Source organism: Lathyrus oleraceus, chromosome 5, assembly GCF_024323335.1.
Source record: "Lathyrus oleraceus cultivar Zhongwan6 chromosome 5, CAAS_Psat_ZW6_1.0, whole genome shotgun sequence".
Classification (NCBI taxonomy): Eukaryota; Viridiplantae; Streptophyta; class Magnoliopsida; order Fabales; family Fabaceae; genus Lathyrus; species Lathyrus oleraceus.
This window is the reverse complement of record NC_066583.1, coordinates 570,448,725-570,464,971: the sequence shown is the minus strand read 5'-3', so window position 1 is coordinate 570,464,971 and position 16,247 is coordinate 570,448,725. Positions and strand designations below refer to the sequence as shown.

The 16,247-nt window shown below is 33.3% G+C and overlaps 1 protein-coding gene across 1 annotated transcript; it reads left to right on the top strand.

Annotated features, from left to right (window-relative positions):
- Positions 1-2,970: 2,970 nt before the first annotated feature.
- On the top strand, positions 2,971-5,433 carry LOC127086543 (probable serine/threonine-protein kinase PBL23). Its single transcript, XM_051027317.1, has 6 exons — positions 2,971-3,267; positions 3,586-3,833; positions 3,995-4,136; positions 4,267-4,525; positions 4,618-4,750; positions 4,993-5,433. Exons 1-6 carry the CDS (start codon positions 3,111-3,113, stop codon positions 5,272-5,274), a joined length of 1,221 nt encoding a protein of 406 aa, XP_050883274.1. The 5' UTR covers positions 2,971-3,110; the 3' UTR covers positions 5,275-5,433.
- The last annotated feature ends 10,814 nt before the right edge of the window (positions 5,434-16,247 follow it).

Here is a 16,247-nt window from a genome sequence, read left to right as displayed (position 1 = left end):
AATAAAATATTGTGATTTTAAAATCCTCCTAATACACATAATGCATTCAGCTGGATTTTGAGGTGGACCACTTCGAAGTGAAAAAAAATATTTCCGAGAGACCATATCTTATCAAATCGATACACAATCGATTATATGCCCTTGCTATAAGATGACCCATTTTAGGAAAACACATCCATTTTACCTCTGATACTGGACCACTTACACAAGGAATAAGAGATGCATGAATTTCATCGAATTATTCTTTTTTTCCCGTATAGCATTGTGTATGATTCCTTATGCATGTTTAACTCTTTGATAAGATGTTAGTGAACAAGTGTATGATTTTCCTCTCTGTTACTGAGAAAATTCGACATAGTATGATAACCACATTTACCGTCACCCTTAACATCTACAATCCATTCAATGTATTTGTGTATAAAAATCAACATTTCTTCAATGTATATCATTTTTGTTAAAGGTGATAAAAGTGGTAAAGGTGGTGAAGGCAATGGTTTACTAATGCGAACGCCTTTGATGTATATATTTTTGGATTGTGAAATTGGAGAGTCCGAAAAATGTGTGTTGACATGTTCGAAATAGGATGGAGATCGTTTGGTTGAACTGTCACTCATTATTGGTTTGACCTTCTTAAGAACACCTTTTATTTTTACCGATTTTTAGGTTGTTTCAAATATGTTATTTCTGAGTTAACAACCATCCTCATATGCTCTTTGATGTGAAGTTTCATGTTATTACCAACTTTCAAAAATCTCTCTTGAATCACTTTTCTTTATGTCATAATAGATATATTTAATTTACTTTCCTTTACCACACCATCATCATCAACCCAAAGTCTTTTCTTGTGTGAGTAAACCTTATCCATACATATGGGCTTATCAACTTTCATCCTTTTGGAAATTAAACAAGCACACAAAAGACCACATATCCTCCTAAGAATACAACCACACTTTGAGCTATATGAACCTATGTTCTCTGCTCGCTTAGCTTCATGATAAATAAAATTCAATCCCGCTTGAGATATATTACAAACCAACTGTGAATAAAGATTGTTGTCCCTGAATTTGTGTTCTAATACTGTGACGCTTCGATAAAATGATGCTTGGATGTCGTATGTTGATTTTGAATAATTTTGTTCACAAATTCTCAACCCCTACTACATAAATCCTCTTTACTATTTTTTCAACCAATTCTTCGATGTGACATGAACAAATTCAACTCTATTAGTTATAGTATTTCCAAAATGTATAACTTGATCGATCCAAGGACAAACAAACTTCTCATTCACTTGGTCTAGCATTATGCTTTCAACATATTTTAAGAAATTCAGATATGCCACACACACCCTTCTGAATAACATGACATATTCATTATATAACTAGCATTCCAAACATCCATTATGCTTTACAATATCACACTAGATTTGACCATTTTCCCGTCTTTACCATTGATTTGTTTGGTCCCTACCACAAATTTAAGTTTACCTCCCATATTTTTTTGTTATATGATACCTACACAGTAAATATATATGATATATGAAACACCTTTGCAACCCAGTTCATCAGTACAGTATAACAATCGGTGACAATAACCCATGGCATGTTTTCTTGGTCTTTCAACATACTCCGACACACTTCCAACGCCCATGTAACATTGTCTTCTTTTTTCACATACCCAAAAAACGCAAAGCCAATTGAATAAGTCATTATGTATAAGTAACACCTACAATTTTGTAAAAGTGATAACTTGTACTTATTGATCTTATATATTGAATCAATTATGAACAACTTGATATAATCAAGATGAGTCCAAAATATATATCAAACGGTTTTCCATCTTCAAACACTCTATATACATAGATACATAATGATGATCATCCAAAAATTTCAATAATTGTTACATTTTAGATCTTGGACATTACCTGGTTTAACATCCATAGATTCAGTAACATTAGAGACAATATTAGTTACAACACCATGATGCACCATAACTACAAACAACCAATCAAAATAGAAGACACTTCAAATTCAACATCAAAACAATATGAATTTCATTTTTCAGACAATATGACAAAATCCGAATTTCAAAATCCGGATGCAACATACATATTTCAACAAAATAAACCAGGTGATCTAAAGTAATGATCAATATAATAGATGTACATTATCTAAAATTCTAGCTTCTTTTACTCCTTTTGATGTCAAAATACAAAATAATATTGTTTTGAAGTAAAAATCTTGAATGAGAATGGAATGATAATTTTGTAGGATTTTACAAAAATGGTATTATGATCATGAAAAACATGAACAATGGTATACATGCAAAAATGACAGCCGAATTCATTTTCTATTGAAATTTCAGATATTGTAATCTCCTGAAAATTAATTCCGGACATATATTTGACAAAAATAGGCGTGTCTCAATGATGAAGTGGTTTTATAAAAAAATAAGCATGTTCGGATTTTAAAATCTGAATGATAAGAAAAATATTTTAAATTTTTTATAAAATGTATAATCTCAACAATGCCCTAGAAATATCATAGAAAATAATGTAGAATCTTGAGAAATAATGCATAATATGACAAAAATGCAAAATAAGATAAAAGTCTTTGTAATTAAAGTGGACTACCTTAATAAAATTTTTTGCTTATAAAAAAATAGAATTTGGAAGGCAATTATAAAAAATATTAAACATTAATTAAAATAAAACTGAGTCAATTATACACCTAAATCAAACAAATAAAATAAAAATAGTTGTGAAATTTTCTCATATCACTTGATTAGTTTTTTTAATTAAAATAGAAAATGTGATTTAGGGACAATTAAGTGTTCAGGAAAACAATAAACGAAAATGAAGGGGGAAATAACATAGATAAATTTTACGAAGAGAGTCTTTCATTTGGAAAACCAATAAACTTGAGGGGTGAAAATGCAAAAGGAAATTTTTTACTATCATCATTGTTTTGTTCTTATTGTACGCGCCACAGAGAAAAAGCAGAGTGAGTCAAAGTGCAGTCTTCGAACTTCCAAGCTACAAAATGCAACTTCTCCTCGGTTTTGACATCACCCTCTAGCCATTTTCCAGTGTTGGAGTTTTTGCTTCTACAAAAATGGTGGAAGATGAAGATTATAGAAGGAAAGCCAAGATTGCACTTGTTGCTATTGTGCTACTTGCCTCCCTCGCTGTTTTTGCTTCTTTTGTTGCTTTTGCTTACTATTGCTACATCCGTAACCAAGTTTCCAAGCGCCGACGCAATAGTCATAAAGGTTTTGTTTTGTTTTGTTTCTGTTTGGTTTATGTGAAGATATTAGAAAATGGGGTTGTGGTATTTGGGGGTGGGAGGGGAAAAGTTTTGATTTTTCGTACTCTGAATGAAAAAGTGGTAAAAGGGTTATTGGGATTCAGGCTCACTGAAAAATGGGCTATTGTGTTTTTTTGTGCTTTTCTATTTTTGTTTTGCTTTGAGGTTTTTTGTTTCTGTTGATTTGGGTCCTGTGGATTTTTTGCCAAAAATGTTTCTTTTACCTTTATATGGCGAAATTGATGGTCCACTTACTGATAAGCTTTGTTTGGTTTTGTATTAGTCGAAGATGCTGCTAACCTTAATGAGAAAAGTGATTTTTCAAATCTGCAAGTTGTTGCTGAGGAAGGACTTAAGGTGTTCACTTTCAAGCAGCTGCATTCTGCTACTGGAGGCTTCAGCAAGTCAAATGTGGTTGGTCATGGTGGATTTGGACTAGTTTACCGTGGAGTGCTCAACGATGGAAGGAAGGTTGGGATTAAGTTGATGGATCAAGCAGGAAAGCAAGGAGAAGAAGAGTTTAAAGTCGAGGTTTGTACTTTTTTCTCGCCAGCACTGTTTGTACATTATGGGTCATCATGATGTTTTTTTGTGTGGCTATGAGAGCCAATGGATTCGGTATCGGTTAGGGGTTTAGGAAGGTGTTTTGTTTTGAGAATTGAGTTGACTGGGTTGATTACATCTCGCTGTAGGTGGAATTGCTAAGCCGGTTGCATTCGCCATATTTGCTTGCATTGCTTGGATACTGTTCTGATCATAATCATAAGCTGTTGGTGTATGAATTTATGGCGAATGGTGGCTTGCAAGAACATCTTTATCCTGTCAGCAATAACAGTAAGTAATATCACGCGCACGAGCTGCATTTGCATTCTTCGACCATGGGGCTATTTTTTGTCTAATAGTTATGTTATTTTTTTTTTTACGTTGAAGTTGAGTTTGATGAGTTGGCGTTTTGTTTTCCTAGATTCGAGTGTCACGTCTGTTAATTTAGATTGGGAAACTCGATTGAGAATAGCACTTGAAGCTGCCAAGGGTTTGGAATATCTTCATGAACATGTCAGTCCTCCGGTGATTCACAGAGATTTTAAGAGCAGCAACATCCTCTTGGACAAAAAATTTCATGCTAAAGTTTCTGATTTTGGATTGGCAAAGCTTGGACCTGATAGAGTCGGTGGACATGTTTCAACTCGCGTTTTAGGCACCCAAGGATATGTTGCCCCCGAGTACAATTCATTACTCATAATCTGCTTTTGCACTGTTTTGTTTACACCGTTAATGAGTAACTTCCTCTTATAAAAAATCTTCGATTGTGCAGATATGCACTAACAGGTCATTTAACAACAAAATCAGATGTGTACAGTTATGGTGTCGTACTTTTGGAGCTTCTTACCGGCCGAGTGCCTGTTGATATGAAGAGACCTCCTGGAGAAGGCGTACTCGTTAGTTGGGTATGTTTTATAGTTCTTTTCTCTCATCTTGAATCTGTAAGGTATTATGGTTCTAATTGGATAAACAACTTATCTAAACGCTTATTTTGTAAGTCCTTATATATAAAGCATAAACTATTTTTTGTAACAAGATAAAATAAAGTCAAACTCTTTTCGTGAGTTATAAGCCGGTTTCACAGGCTACACTAGAGAGCTTATGAAAACAAGCTGAAACTGCTTAACAAACTCTGGTTTGTGTTTAGGCTTTGCCCCTTTTGACTGATAGAGAAAAAGTTGTAAAGATTATGGATCCAGCATTGGAGGGACAGTACTCAATGAAAGATGTTATCCAAGTAGCAGCGATTGCGACAATGTGTGTGCAACCAGAAGCAGATTACAGACCTCTCATGGCGGATGTAGTGCAGTCTTTGGTTCCATTGGTGAAGACTCACCGATCCAACTCAAAAGTAGGCAGCTGCTCTAGTTTCAATTCACCCAAGTTGTCACCTGGCCCTGCCCAACAACCAGATAATGCAAATATGTAATGTTTGATTAACATTTAAATTAAGGATAAACACCAGACTTAGATGTGTATGTTTGGTAGTCTATGGTTTCTTTGTAATGTTAAACCTTATGGTGTCCTTTTGGAGGGGAAAATGATGGTTTTAAATGGTTCAAGTTGGTAAAAGATGGTTAATATCTTATATTCTGATTGTTTATTCTGCTGAAGTCAAATTAAGATGAATAGTTGGTCGCATGATTGTTGGTTAGCTCGAGAGGGAGTAGGAAAAGGGAAGTTGGAGAGCTTGGAAGAAAGAAAAAAATTGTTGGTTGCATGATTGTTGGCTTGCTTGTGTAGCTTGTGTTAGAAGTTAGAACTACAAGGTTGGTGAAAATTGAACAATGGAGTGTGGAGAGGGAAAGAGAGGAAGAGAGAAATTAGAGAGTATAATTGAGGATGAGAATGGACATTATCTCATTGATTAAGATACCCCTTGTGTATTTATACAAACTAAAATTGATTGGGACACAATTAACAAGCTTGGAATAATAGAAAAACTGAAGCTAACTGTCTCTAACCGGTTATGTCAAAGTTGTATCTGGTTACAACTATTTTAACAATTAAAACTCAACACAGTGGTAACCGATTATCATAACGCAGTAATCAGTTACTCCTATTTAAACTGTAAAAAACACTACAACCTGTAATCGTACCAAAATACAGTAATCAGGTACAACACTTGAATTACAGAATTTTCACAACACACCACCTTAATTCAAGTGTTCCAAGTCTTCCATGCCCATCTTCTTCTTCAATCTCTTGAACACTTCAATTGTAGCTCCTTTGGTCAGCAAATTGGCCACTTAGTCTTCACTTCTACAATATCTCAATATCAACCTTCCTTCACTAACAAGTTTCCTCAAGTAGTGAAATCTCGTCTCAATATGCTTGCTCCTCCCATGTGCAATTGGGTTCTTAGCAAGATTTATTGCGGAAAAGTTATCAACTAAGAGCGTTACATCGTCACTCTCATCACTGTCCAGATCCGTCAACAAATTCATTAACCATACGGCTGTGAAGACAAGCTTCCACCATTATTTTATATTTTGATTAGGGCTGGAAATGAACCAAACCAACTCGAAAATAGTTCGAGACTTGATTCGATAATTAATTTGTTGAATTTGGTTCATGAACCAAATGAGTCGAACTTGAGCTCAAAAATAAGTTCGTAAAATAAATGAGCTGAACTTGAGCTATGTATAGTTCGACTCATTAGGTTCATGAGTCGACTCGGTTATATATATATATATATATATATATATATATATATATATATATATATATATATATATATATATATATATATATATATATATATATATATATATATATATATATATTTTAAATCATATATCTCAATAGTATCATTTAAAAAAATAATGTATAGATTTTAACCTTTTAACTTATCAAATTAAATATTTTAAAAAATACTTGTGACATTTTTTTATACAAAGTAAAATACTTCTAACTCAAAAAAAAACATAATGCACCGTGACTTTTAATTTTAAAGTGCCATTTTAAACTACTAAATTTGTTTTTTAAACTACCACTTTAAAAATAACGTTTTTTTAAATATTGTACCATTGATATGATTTAATTTGTATCTTTTTATATTATTTTTGACTTTATTATTATTATTAACTATTTTTAAGATTTTAAATATGCCCATTTATTAGTATTGCATTTTCCAAAAGCAAAACCTTTAGTATTCCTTTTTAGATTTTAGGTTTTAGAGAATTTCCTTCATCCTTCCTATTACGTATTTTCAGTCTTTGTTCTCTATTCTGAAGAAAAAAAACTTTAACTCTTTCTTCCAGATTCAACAATTTTTTTCAATAGAGGTAAATATTATTATTCTCATCATCTGATTGTTTTAGTAGCTTTGTCATTTTTTACTGTGTTCTGAATATGTTGAATATGTTCTTCGTGTATATAATGAACTATAACTCTGTAATGAGGATTTTATTTATTTTCTTTGTTTTGTATATGTTCTTTCTGAATCTATTTTTCTTGGTTTGAACTAAATATATAACTCTGTTATGAGAATTTTTTTATTATGTTTTATTTAAAAAATTTAATGATTTTTTTAATGGAACTCATGGTTTTATTTATTTTTCTATTGTAGATATGTCATACAGTACCTCACTTGAATCATTGGGAGATTCACAATCACCACCAAAAGATGGAGAAGAGTGTTTAAATGTATTGAATCCTATCATTGATTTAAATGCAAATACTAATGAAGAACCACTAACAAATGAATCAACACCGGCGAATGAAGTTGTGAATGAAGAAAATGTTGAGAGCAGTGACATTGTTATTCAAAAGTCCAAGAGGAAGAAAACTTCTCTAGTTTGGGATCACTTCAAAAAAGTGGAATTAAAGAATGGAAAAAAATGGCAATGTATACATTGTAAAAACAATTATTCTGTTGTTGCTAGTGGATCAGCCAGTCATTTGATGAGGCATTTAAAACAAACATGTCATGTTTACAAGAAGCTAGTAGCACAAAAAAAAATTAAACTTTCAGCCAGCAAAAAGCAAGATTGATGAGAAGCTTTCTGGACCACTACTAATGAATTCAGGAGGTAAATATGACCATGAAAGACAACGAGAAGCCACCGCACATTGGATTAAGAATAATTTAAAATGTCAAATATAATAAAAAAATTTAAACTTTAAAAAATGACTTTTTAGTCCGTGAAATAAACAAACTGAACCTAACGAACTGAACCTAACGAGTTGAACCGAGTTGTTCAAGAACTTAAAACGAGTCGAGTTCGAGCTTAAAAAAAAGTTCGTGTCGAACTCGAGTTGAGTTTCGAGCTAAACCAATTCTTATCGAGTCGAGTCGAGATGACGACGGGTTCGACTCGACTCATTTCCAGTCCTAATTTTGATGAAGACAACGAGTCTATAGCTTAAATGCATTATCAAAAAAGGAAAAAGCTCAAAGTTTCAAGAAATTGATTATGTCAAAGCTTGGTACTCAAGTAATCTTCAAAGACATTGGACAAGGATGATTTGATCTTGAGCAAGCGATACAAATTGCAATTACATTCTATATATATCACTTTATAAGTTCAGAACAAATCATCCATATTTCATATCTAAACATATATGCATATTTTAAAACATTTGAAACAAAGTTATGCTGTTACAAGTTTTTTCTTCTTCACATTTTCAAACAACCATAATCGGTTACACAAAATTTGTAACTGATTACAGGCACAATTTTTTTGTTTTATTTTTCAAACCTTACAACTATAATCGGTTACAATATTATGGTAATCGGTTACCACTGAACCAACATCATATTTTTAAAACTCATTTTGAATCCACCGTTTTCTCAACTTCATTCATGAACCATGACAATGCTTCATGATTTTGTACTGCTTCCAAAAGGTTCATTTTAAATATAAATAGCTTTGGATTCTGAAATTAAATTCAACTCTTCCAATCAATTTAAATTTCAAATCTTTATCATTTTCATCATTAAGTGTTTTGAATCTAAACTTTGTGAAACTTACTGCATAATTTTTAAAGTATCATTGAAAGTTTCTTATTCAGTTCTGAGCACTTAAAGTCTTGTACATTGTGAATTATAACAATTGGAAGGGAAGATCAATGTCTACATAATTGATTCAAGTGCAAAAACTTCGTATCTTATTCAAATTCTGTTTTTGATCACAAAGTATTTAGTGATCATTGTGTTGTATTAGAAAGTAATGTTCTTTCTATTCAAGTGTAAAATCAGAAGGTGGTGTGCCTTTGTGATTGTGTTAGAAAGTTAAGAGAGTCAGGTGGATCAAGTGCAATGCTTCTTGAAGGTGACAAGAAACACAAGAAATGGGGTTTTGAATTGGGTTTCTACAAATGAAAACATTTTCAACCCAACCCAACAAACATAAAACAAAGAATAAAAATAATGAAACAATTATTTTTATACTGGTTCATTGTTAACAAAGCTACCTCCAGTCCACTCGCCAAGGTGACTTCACCTTATCAACAAGGACTTAACCCACTATAACCAAACTGATTATAACACAAAGACCTATATCCAATGTCTTCTTGAGTATTCTGACTAAACCCTAGTCACTCAAGGAAAACACAATCAAATAGATTAAAATACAATGGGGTGTTTTTCTCAAAAAGCAGAATACACAAATGAATACAAGTTTCTCTCACAAAATATATTCAATGAAAAGTACGAACAAAAGTTCTAGTGTGTGTTTACTTTTCTCTCAAAATATTTCACAAGTGCACTGTTCACGTAGATCAATTCTTAGAATGTTTAGCATAACATGTTATTGCACTATTCATTCTTCCAAGTCTCCTTTATATAAGTAATGAAAAAATCCATTGGAGGGTAGAGTTAGAATACCAAAATGCAGATGTATCCTTGCATAACGGTTTGTGAAAATGGGAGGCAAAATGATACAATAGTACAATCCTTAGACCATAAAATCAATGAATGGAAGGAATATTTGATCTTGTACTGTGTACTATTTTCTTTACGTAAAACCTTTTGATCTTATCTTCAATTTTTAGGGGCTTATGATAAATATATGATGAAGCATGCATAGGAGAAGATTAAGAATTTGGTTGAGAGAAACTTCAGAACCTCGGTCTTTAGAGTTTTGACACAGTTCATCAGAACCTGGTCTTCAGAGTCTGGTGACACAGTTCAGAGTTGTTGAGAGGGAAGGGCTTCAGAGCATATCATTATCAGAAGCATTATAGTTGCAAAGCTTTGGATAAGCTTAGAGTCATAAGCGTTGAATTACAAAATCTAGAGCTTGAACATCTTGTAAACCATGTATCACAAAGTCAGAGTGCACTAGGTTCAGAATCTGATGACATCACATGTCATTCATTCAGAGTCAAAACTTAAGTCTAGAATCTGCACACTAAATAAATTGATTAGGGTACAAAATTATTCTCTAAGAGTCTATGAATTGTTATCATTAAAACATAAGGCTAGATGGAAAACAAAAACTTGTTCTTACAATCTCCATCTTTTTTATGATGACAAAACCATAAATTTTAATGAACAATTTTTACTTGGTTTAATCACATAAAAACATCAAAGTAAGGTTTGTAAGCTCCCCCCTAAATTTTATACTATTAAAATTATTTTTCAGCTTAGAATTTTAGAGTTAGATTTACAAGCTCCCCCTGAATTTAAGATTTAAAATAATCTCAACATATAAAATATCTTAATAAGCATGAAAGAAATAACTTCTTAGAACACGAAAGCCTGGTTACAGAAGTATTTTAGAATTGACTTAACTTTGAGTATTAGATGTTGGTGGTGGTGTTGGTTCAGATGGTTGTTCAGTGGAGATAACGGGGGTTGATTCATATGTGGTATTTGGAAGGATTTGGGAGAGTAATGTTGATGGTATTGTAGCGGGGTATTCGTTACCATTAGAGATATTGACTAAATCCAAGGTAAATCATACAAGTCGAGTCGCCACCGCACTTCTATTTATCCAAAGGAATGGTTAGAAAGCGAACAAAAACCTAAAATTTTTATCAAATCAAAAACTAGTAAAAGAGAGTCAGAGATCTGGGTAGGGGGTTGGTTATGCAATGGGAAGGTGTTAGGCACCCAAAACATCCTAGGTACTCCTAGGGAGCCATTTTCATACTTGTTGTAAGGTTGTTGTTTTTGTGAAAATTTGTTTGTGCAAACATGATTGAAGAGATGAGAAGAGAATATACAAGTTTATTTACATTTTTGTGTTTGGATGGATAAACCCATTGCCTATGTACCATCTTAAAAAAGATTAGGATCAAAACCTCGTAGTTCGGGGTAAAAATTTCAAAATGAGTTGGTGAATTGATTGGTCTAAAAGCCTTAAGGTCTTTTGTTATCCAAGGGAGAAAACTCAACCTAAAACCACAAATCCACCACGTGAGGATAGCTTCAACATGCTAGTGAGGGGTTAACCCTATAATAAGCATGGAAGACTCATTGTCCATCACTAAGGATATAAGTGAGTATTACATCTACCACAAGGATAACTCAAACCTAATAGCTAAAGGTTATGAAAAAGTTTTGATTAAGAGAGTGGCCCTTGAAACCACAAAAGACATTTGAATGGGTTATATTTACCAATGAAAAGTATGTACAAAATATGGTCAAAGTTGAATTAGAGATTCAATTCAAAATGAGTATTAAGAAAAGGAAGTTTGAAAATCAAAAGCATAAGGCTTAGGTTTCTAATGTTGAAAACAAGTATTATATGTTTGCACAAAAGCTTTGGCTTGGGTTAGAGTGGAGGGAAGAAGAAGAATGGCTAGAGTCCTAAGCAATGCAAAAGGTGAGGGATAAGAAACAAAACCACAAAAGGAGTTCCTCTCTTGAGATCATATGGATGATCCAAGTAGCTCCCATCCTTTGGAATAAGCAATCACATAAGCATAAACTCAAGTAATCAACAATCAAATGAACTCTTGGAAGGTTCCTCAATGTATCTTGAATCTCTCTCTCTTAGAAGCACATGGTCCCTAGCACAAAGAAACACACACATCAAAAGGTTCTATTTACAAATCAAAGAATGGACAAATGGGAGTTTAGAATATGGTCCTTTCAATGTTCATCTTTAAGCTTTAAGCATTCTAAAGGCATGAGGCCTAGTTGCTCTTTGACATTTATAGCACTCTAAAGGCATGAGGCCTAGTTGCTCTTTGACTCTATTTTGCATAGGGAAGATCCTAAAGTCCAAGTCCTTTTGTCCATTTTTGCATTTGGTCCACAATAAACAAAACAAAACACAAACACAAATGATATACATACAATTATATGTGCTCAAGTGAGCAAAAGGTAAATTGCATTAACATAAACATGTGCTCAAGTGAGCAAAGGAAAAAACAAATGGATAATATGTGCAAGAATAGTAAATTGCATAAAAGTAAAGTGCAAAAAGTAAATGTTAATGGTTAATGATTAGTGTTAGTAGTTAGTGTGCCATATGGCAAATTTAGCGCCATGTTAAGCAATCGTAATTGGACTTATGTAGAAGTCACAACTATCTGAGACCGGTCAATAATAATGTAGGCAACAACACAAGTTAGAAGTCTTGATTAGTGAACCAAGTTCCAACAACTTGCCATGCCAAAAAGAAGAAGAAAATTGATCTTGTATTGGTTTAAGCCTTTTGCATGTTTAGGAAACAACCTATCCCTAATGCAAAGCCATTCACTTGATCAATTGATCAAGATGAATTAGATTTGAATCAAGGAAGATTAAGTCTCCCTAATCAATGCTAACTTGTCAACCTTTAACTCATTGATCAAAAAGAAAAAGAAGAAGAAGAAGAAAGAGATGAATAATGGAAAAGAAATGGAAAGAATAAAGTGCATAAGGTGAAATAGAATGTACCAATCCATGTGTGTTGACCAAATGACATTGAGAGTCAAAGTCAAATAATGAGAAACCAGAAATGAGATGAAGATTGGAGGTCAAACAATAAGCAAAATATTTTTGGCATTTTTAATATTAAAACAAACTTGAATTAAAAATAAAAAGAAAGGTCAAACTTCAAAATCACTTCAAATCAACCTTGAAAGGTCCAAGTGATTTATCCCAAGTTCAACAAGGTCAAACAAAGTTTGACAAAAAATTTCAGCATTTTTAAAAGTCAGAAACTATTTTTAATCAATTAAAAATGAATAAAAATAACCTAATTGAACTAAAATCTCAAATAAATCTCAAATCAATTAAAAAATTGATAAGAATATTTTTCATAGATCCATCATCATTCAAAGAGGTTAGGAAAATATTTTTATATTTTTTGAATATCAAAAACTATTTAAAATGAATTAAAAATAACCAGAAAAGAGAAAATTCACAAAAAATATCAAATGACAAAATAAAAAATATTAAAAATCAGAATTAGAAATTAGAAATTATTTGGAGAAGAATGCAATTGGTCCCATTTTTTGGATTTAAAATGAAGAAGATATGAAATTTTGAAAATAAAGGAAATAAAAGAAATAAAATCAGAAATTAAGAAAATAGAAAAAGCGTGAGCCGTTTGATGGAACTCATTAATTGACGTGGCAACATCTAATGGTCCAGAAGCGCGTTTCCACGGTAGGCCAAAGTCAGCAGCGAAACACATGGCATTATTAAAAGTCATAAGAAACAAAGGTGGAGATTAGATCGTGGTCAATGGATCCAAGGGTTGTGAAGCCATCCACGTGTGGACGGTGGTGGAAACCACCGTCTTCTCCGGTGAGAAGCCAAAATCCGGCACCGGTTGCAGGTTTTCAAACCTTAACCAAACCCCACGATCCTTATATCAAAATGAAGCTGGGGTGATGTACATCACCCCTATAACCTTGAATTGCACTCAAAATTTCTATAGAATAAGAAATCTGAGCTGGAAGATTCAAGTACAAAAATTACAGTTCATTAAAACACAAAATTAAAGCCACCACTGGCTTGCCTCTCAAGTGAGGACTTCAGAAAACACATTGGCCAGACAAATAGATCATGGGACAAGGAGATTCGAAGCAAAAATCAGTTGGACCATACCTTTGGATTGTGAGGATTTGAGCTGATTTCTTTGCTTCCTTTTGCAAAACAGAAGTACAATAGACTAAAGGATGAAGGTCTAGGAACTTTAGATCCAAAGATTCAACCAGATTTAGTTGAATTTCAGATCTGAAAAATTTGAAGAAAAGTGAAATAGTTCCTTTGGTAATGGTTATGGATTCAGTTGTGCAGCATCTCAGGCGCCATTAGGTTGGATTTCAAGTGAAGCAAGCAAGTGTATTTATAGCAAGAGCTGATGCAATGCATGATCAAACTCGTGTGCATGTGAATTGGGTCCTCCATGCATGGGCCTGTATAGGCGCATGTGAGGCCCAAAACTTGGTGCAAATGCAAGCTGAAATGAATGTGAGATGGTTTGGACGTGTAGTTTGGAGTGAATTGGCTTGTGTGATGAATTTCAACATGTTATGCAGAATCATGCCTAAAACTTCTCCTCTTCGAAAATGCCATTTGCCAATTCCAAACATGAGCATGTGAGTAATGGTTGGAAAGGTCTTGATGTAAGGAACAAATGTTATGTTGGGAAAAAAAATCCTTTTGAAGTGTGGAAATTAGTGAATTTTGAGTTTAAAGTGTAAGGTGCAAAACATGTAAGGCAAGGTTTCCAAATTTGGACAATGTTCAAGCCCCTCTGTTTTGATGATGCAAGCCTCAAATGAAAAAACCTCCAACATAAAAGTTGTAGATCTTTTAAAGACAATCAAATGGACTTAAATTTTGCATCATTTAAATTTTTGATGAAGAAGTTATGGGCACTTGAAGTTGGACTTTTTTGACTTTCAATGCATTTGGTCCAAAGTGACCTATAATGTTTTGCATTATCACATGTATTTCCTTTGAGATTTTAAAATTTTATTCAACATAAAATTTGAAGTAGACATCTTAAGCTTTCCAATGCATTTGATCCCACCTCAAAATCAGAAAAAATGAATGAGTTATGTTCTTGGGAAGTTGACCCAAAATTAGGGTTTCAGTCAAAATGACCTATAATGTCTTGGAATGGGAGATGACCTTCCAAGCTTCAAATCAATTTGTGATGAACATGAAAGTTGTTGATATTGTCCCCAAAGAACATGTTTGCTGTTGGGATCATCTCCATTTGACCAACACACAAAAAGTTAGGTCTCAGTACATTTCAAAATAGTTAGATGAATTGACTGATCACCTTCTCAAGTTCATGACTCATATCTTGATGAATTGATGATTGAGGGCACTCAAATAAGTTCAAATATGCATGCAATGATGAATTAAAGAACTTCCCTTGATTGTATTTGATCATGGGCTGAGGTTGCTTCAAGAGCAAGGCATTGTGGATGATCAGATGAACTAGGGTTTCCTTGGGGAACAAACCTCAAACCCTTTGACTTGCTTTGATCAACAATGATGAATTGAGATGCTAGGGAGGCATATTTGATGGATTAGAGCTTTGGGAACCATTACCATGCTTGATTTCCTCTCCTCTTGGCCCTATCTTTGTACTTATGATCTCCTTGAAGCTCTTGACTTTGTGATTGCTCAAGCTACAAACAAGAAATGTTAGTGAAATATTTTTGTGCTTTTGGTTAGTAAACAAAATAAGAAAAGCAATAATATACAATTCAAGCATGCTTGGTGATCTCAAACCACTCACAAGAGGTCCCATCCAAAGGTAAGGGAAACCAAGATGCTTATGATCCTTGAGGCAATGCAAATGCAATGTTATGATGCCATGAGGGATCTTAGGGACAAAATTGGGGTCTTACAGGTATAATTATTATGGGTATTGGGGTAGTGATTGTTATTGTTGGTTTAGATGGAGTTGGAGTGGTTGTAATGGTGATTGATTAAGTTATTATTGGAATATGTATAGGGAGTGTTACAAAAACAAATGGTATATGTGAGGTGATAGTTTCAGAAACACTTGATGGTTTTGGAGGTGGAATTGTTATGGTTCCAAATGGAATGTATGAAAATGGTGGTGGAATGTATAAAAGGCAAGTTCATCTTTGTTCTTGTAGACATATAATACATAATTTACTTCAGATCTATGTTGATGTAATCAGCTGACTTTGATGAAAGTCTATGATGAATGCAACCTAGAATAATCTTGAACCAAACCCTAAGATGATGATGCAATTTCTTAATGTTGGAGGAAGACTTTCCATCTAGAAAGACTACTCTATCAATATATTCCATTCCATCCTTCTTAGCCAGCATCTCAAAGAAACATTTCCCAGAACCATCATGACTGAGAAGCTTAGAAATAAACTTCTCATAAATGGTTATTTGATGCCCTAACACTGAAGACGTTACTTGAATATTTGTAGCTGAAGCAAATATCCAGAATTGCTTCACTAAATCAGTGTAAACAGGTCCTTTGAGACATTCAAAGCAACCTTCCCAACCTT

What these genes read in the sequence shown, in the direction of transcription:
- LOC127086543 (XM_051027317.1), top strand. Translation starts at nt 3,111, where the DNA reads ATGGTGGAAGATGAAGATTATAGAAGGAAAGCCAAGATTGCACTTGTT. An exon ending in AAGAAGAGTTTAAAGTCGAG is followed by an intron (nt 3,834 to 3,994) that starts GTTTGTACTTTT and finishes ATCTCGCTGTAG; the next exon opens with GTGGAATTGCTAAGCCGGTT. An exon ending in TTATCCTGTCAGCAATAACA is followed by an intron (nt 4,137 to 4,266) that starts GTAAGTAATATC and finishes TTGTTTTCCTAG; the next exon opens with ATTCGAGTGTCACGTCTGTT.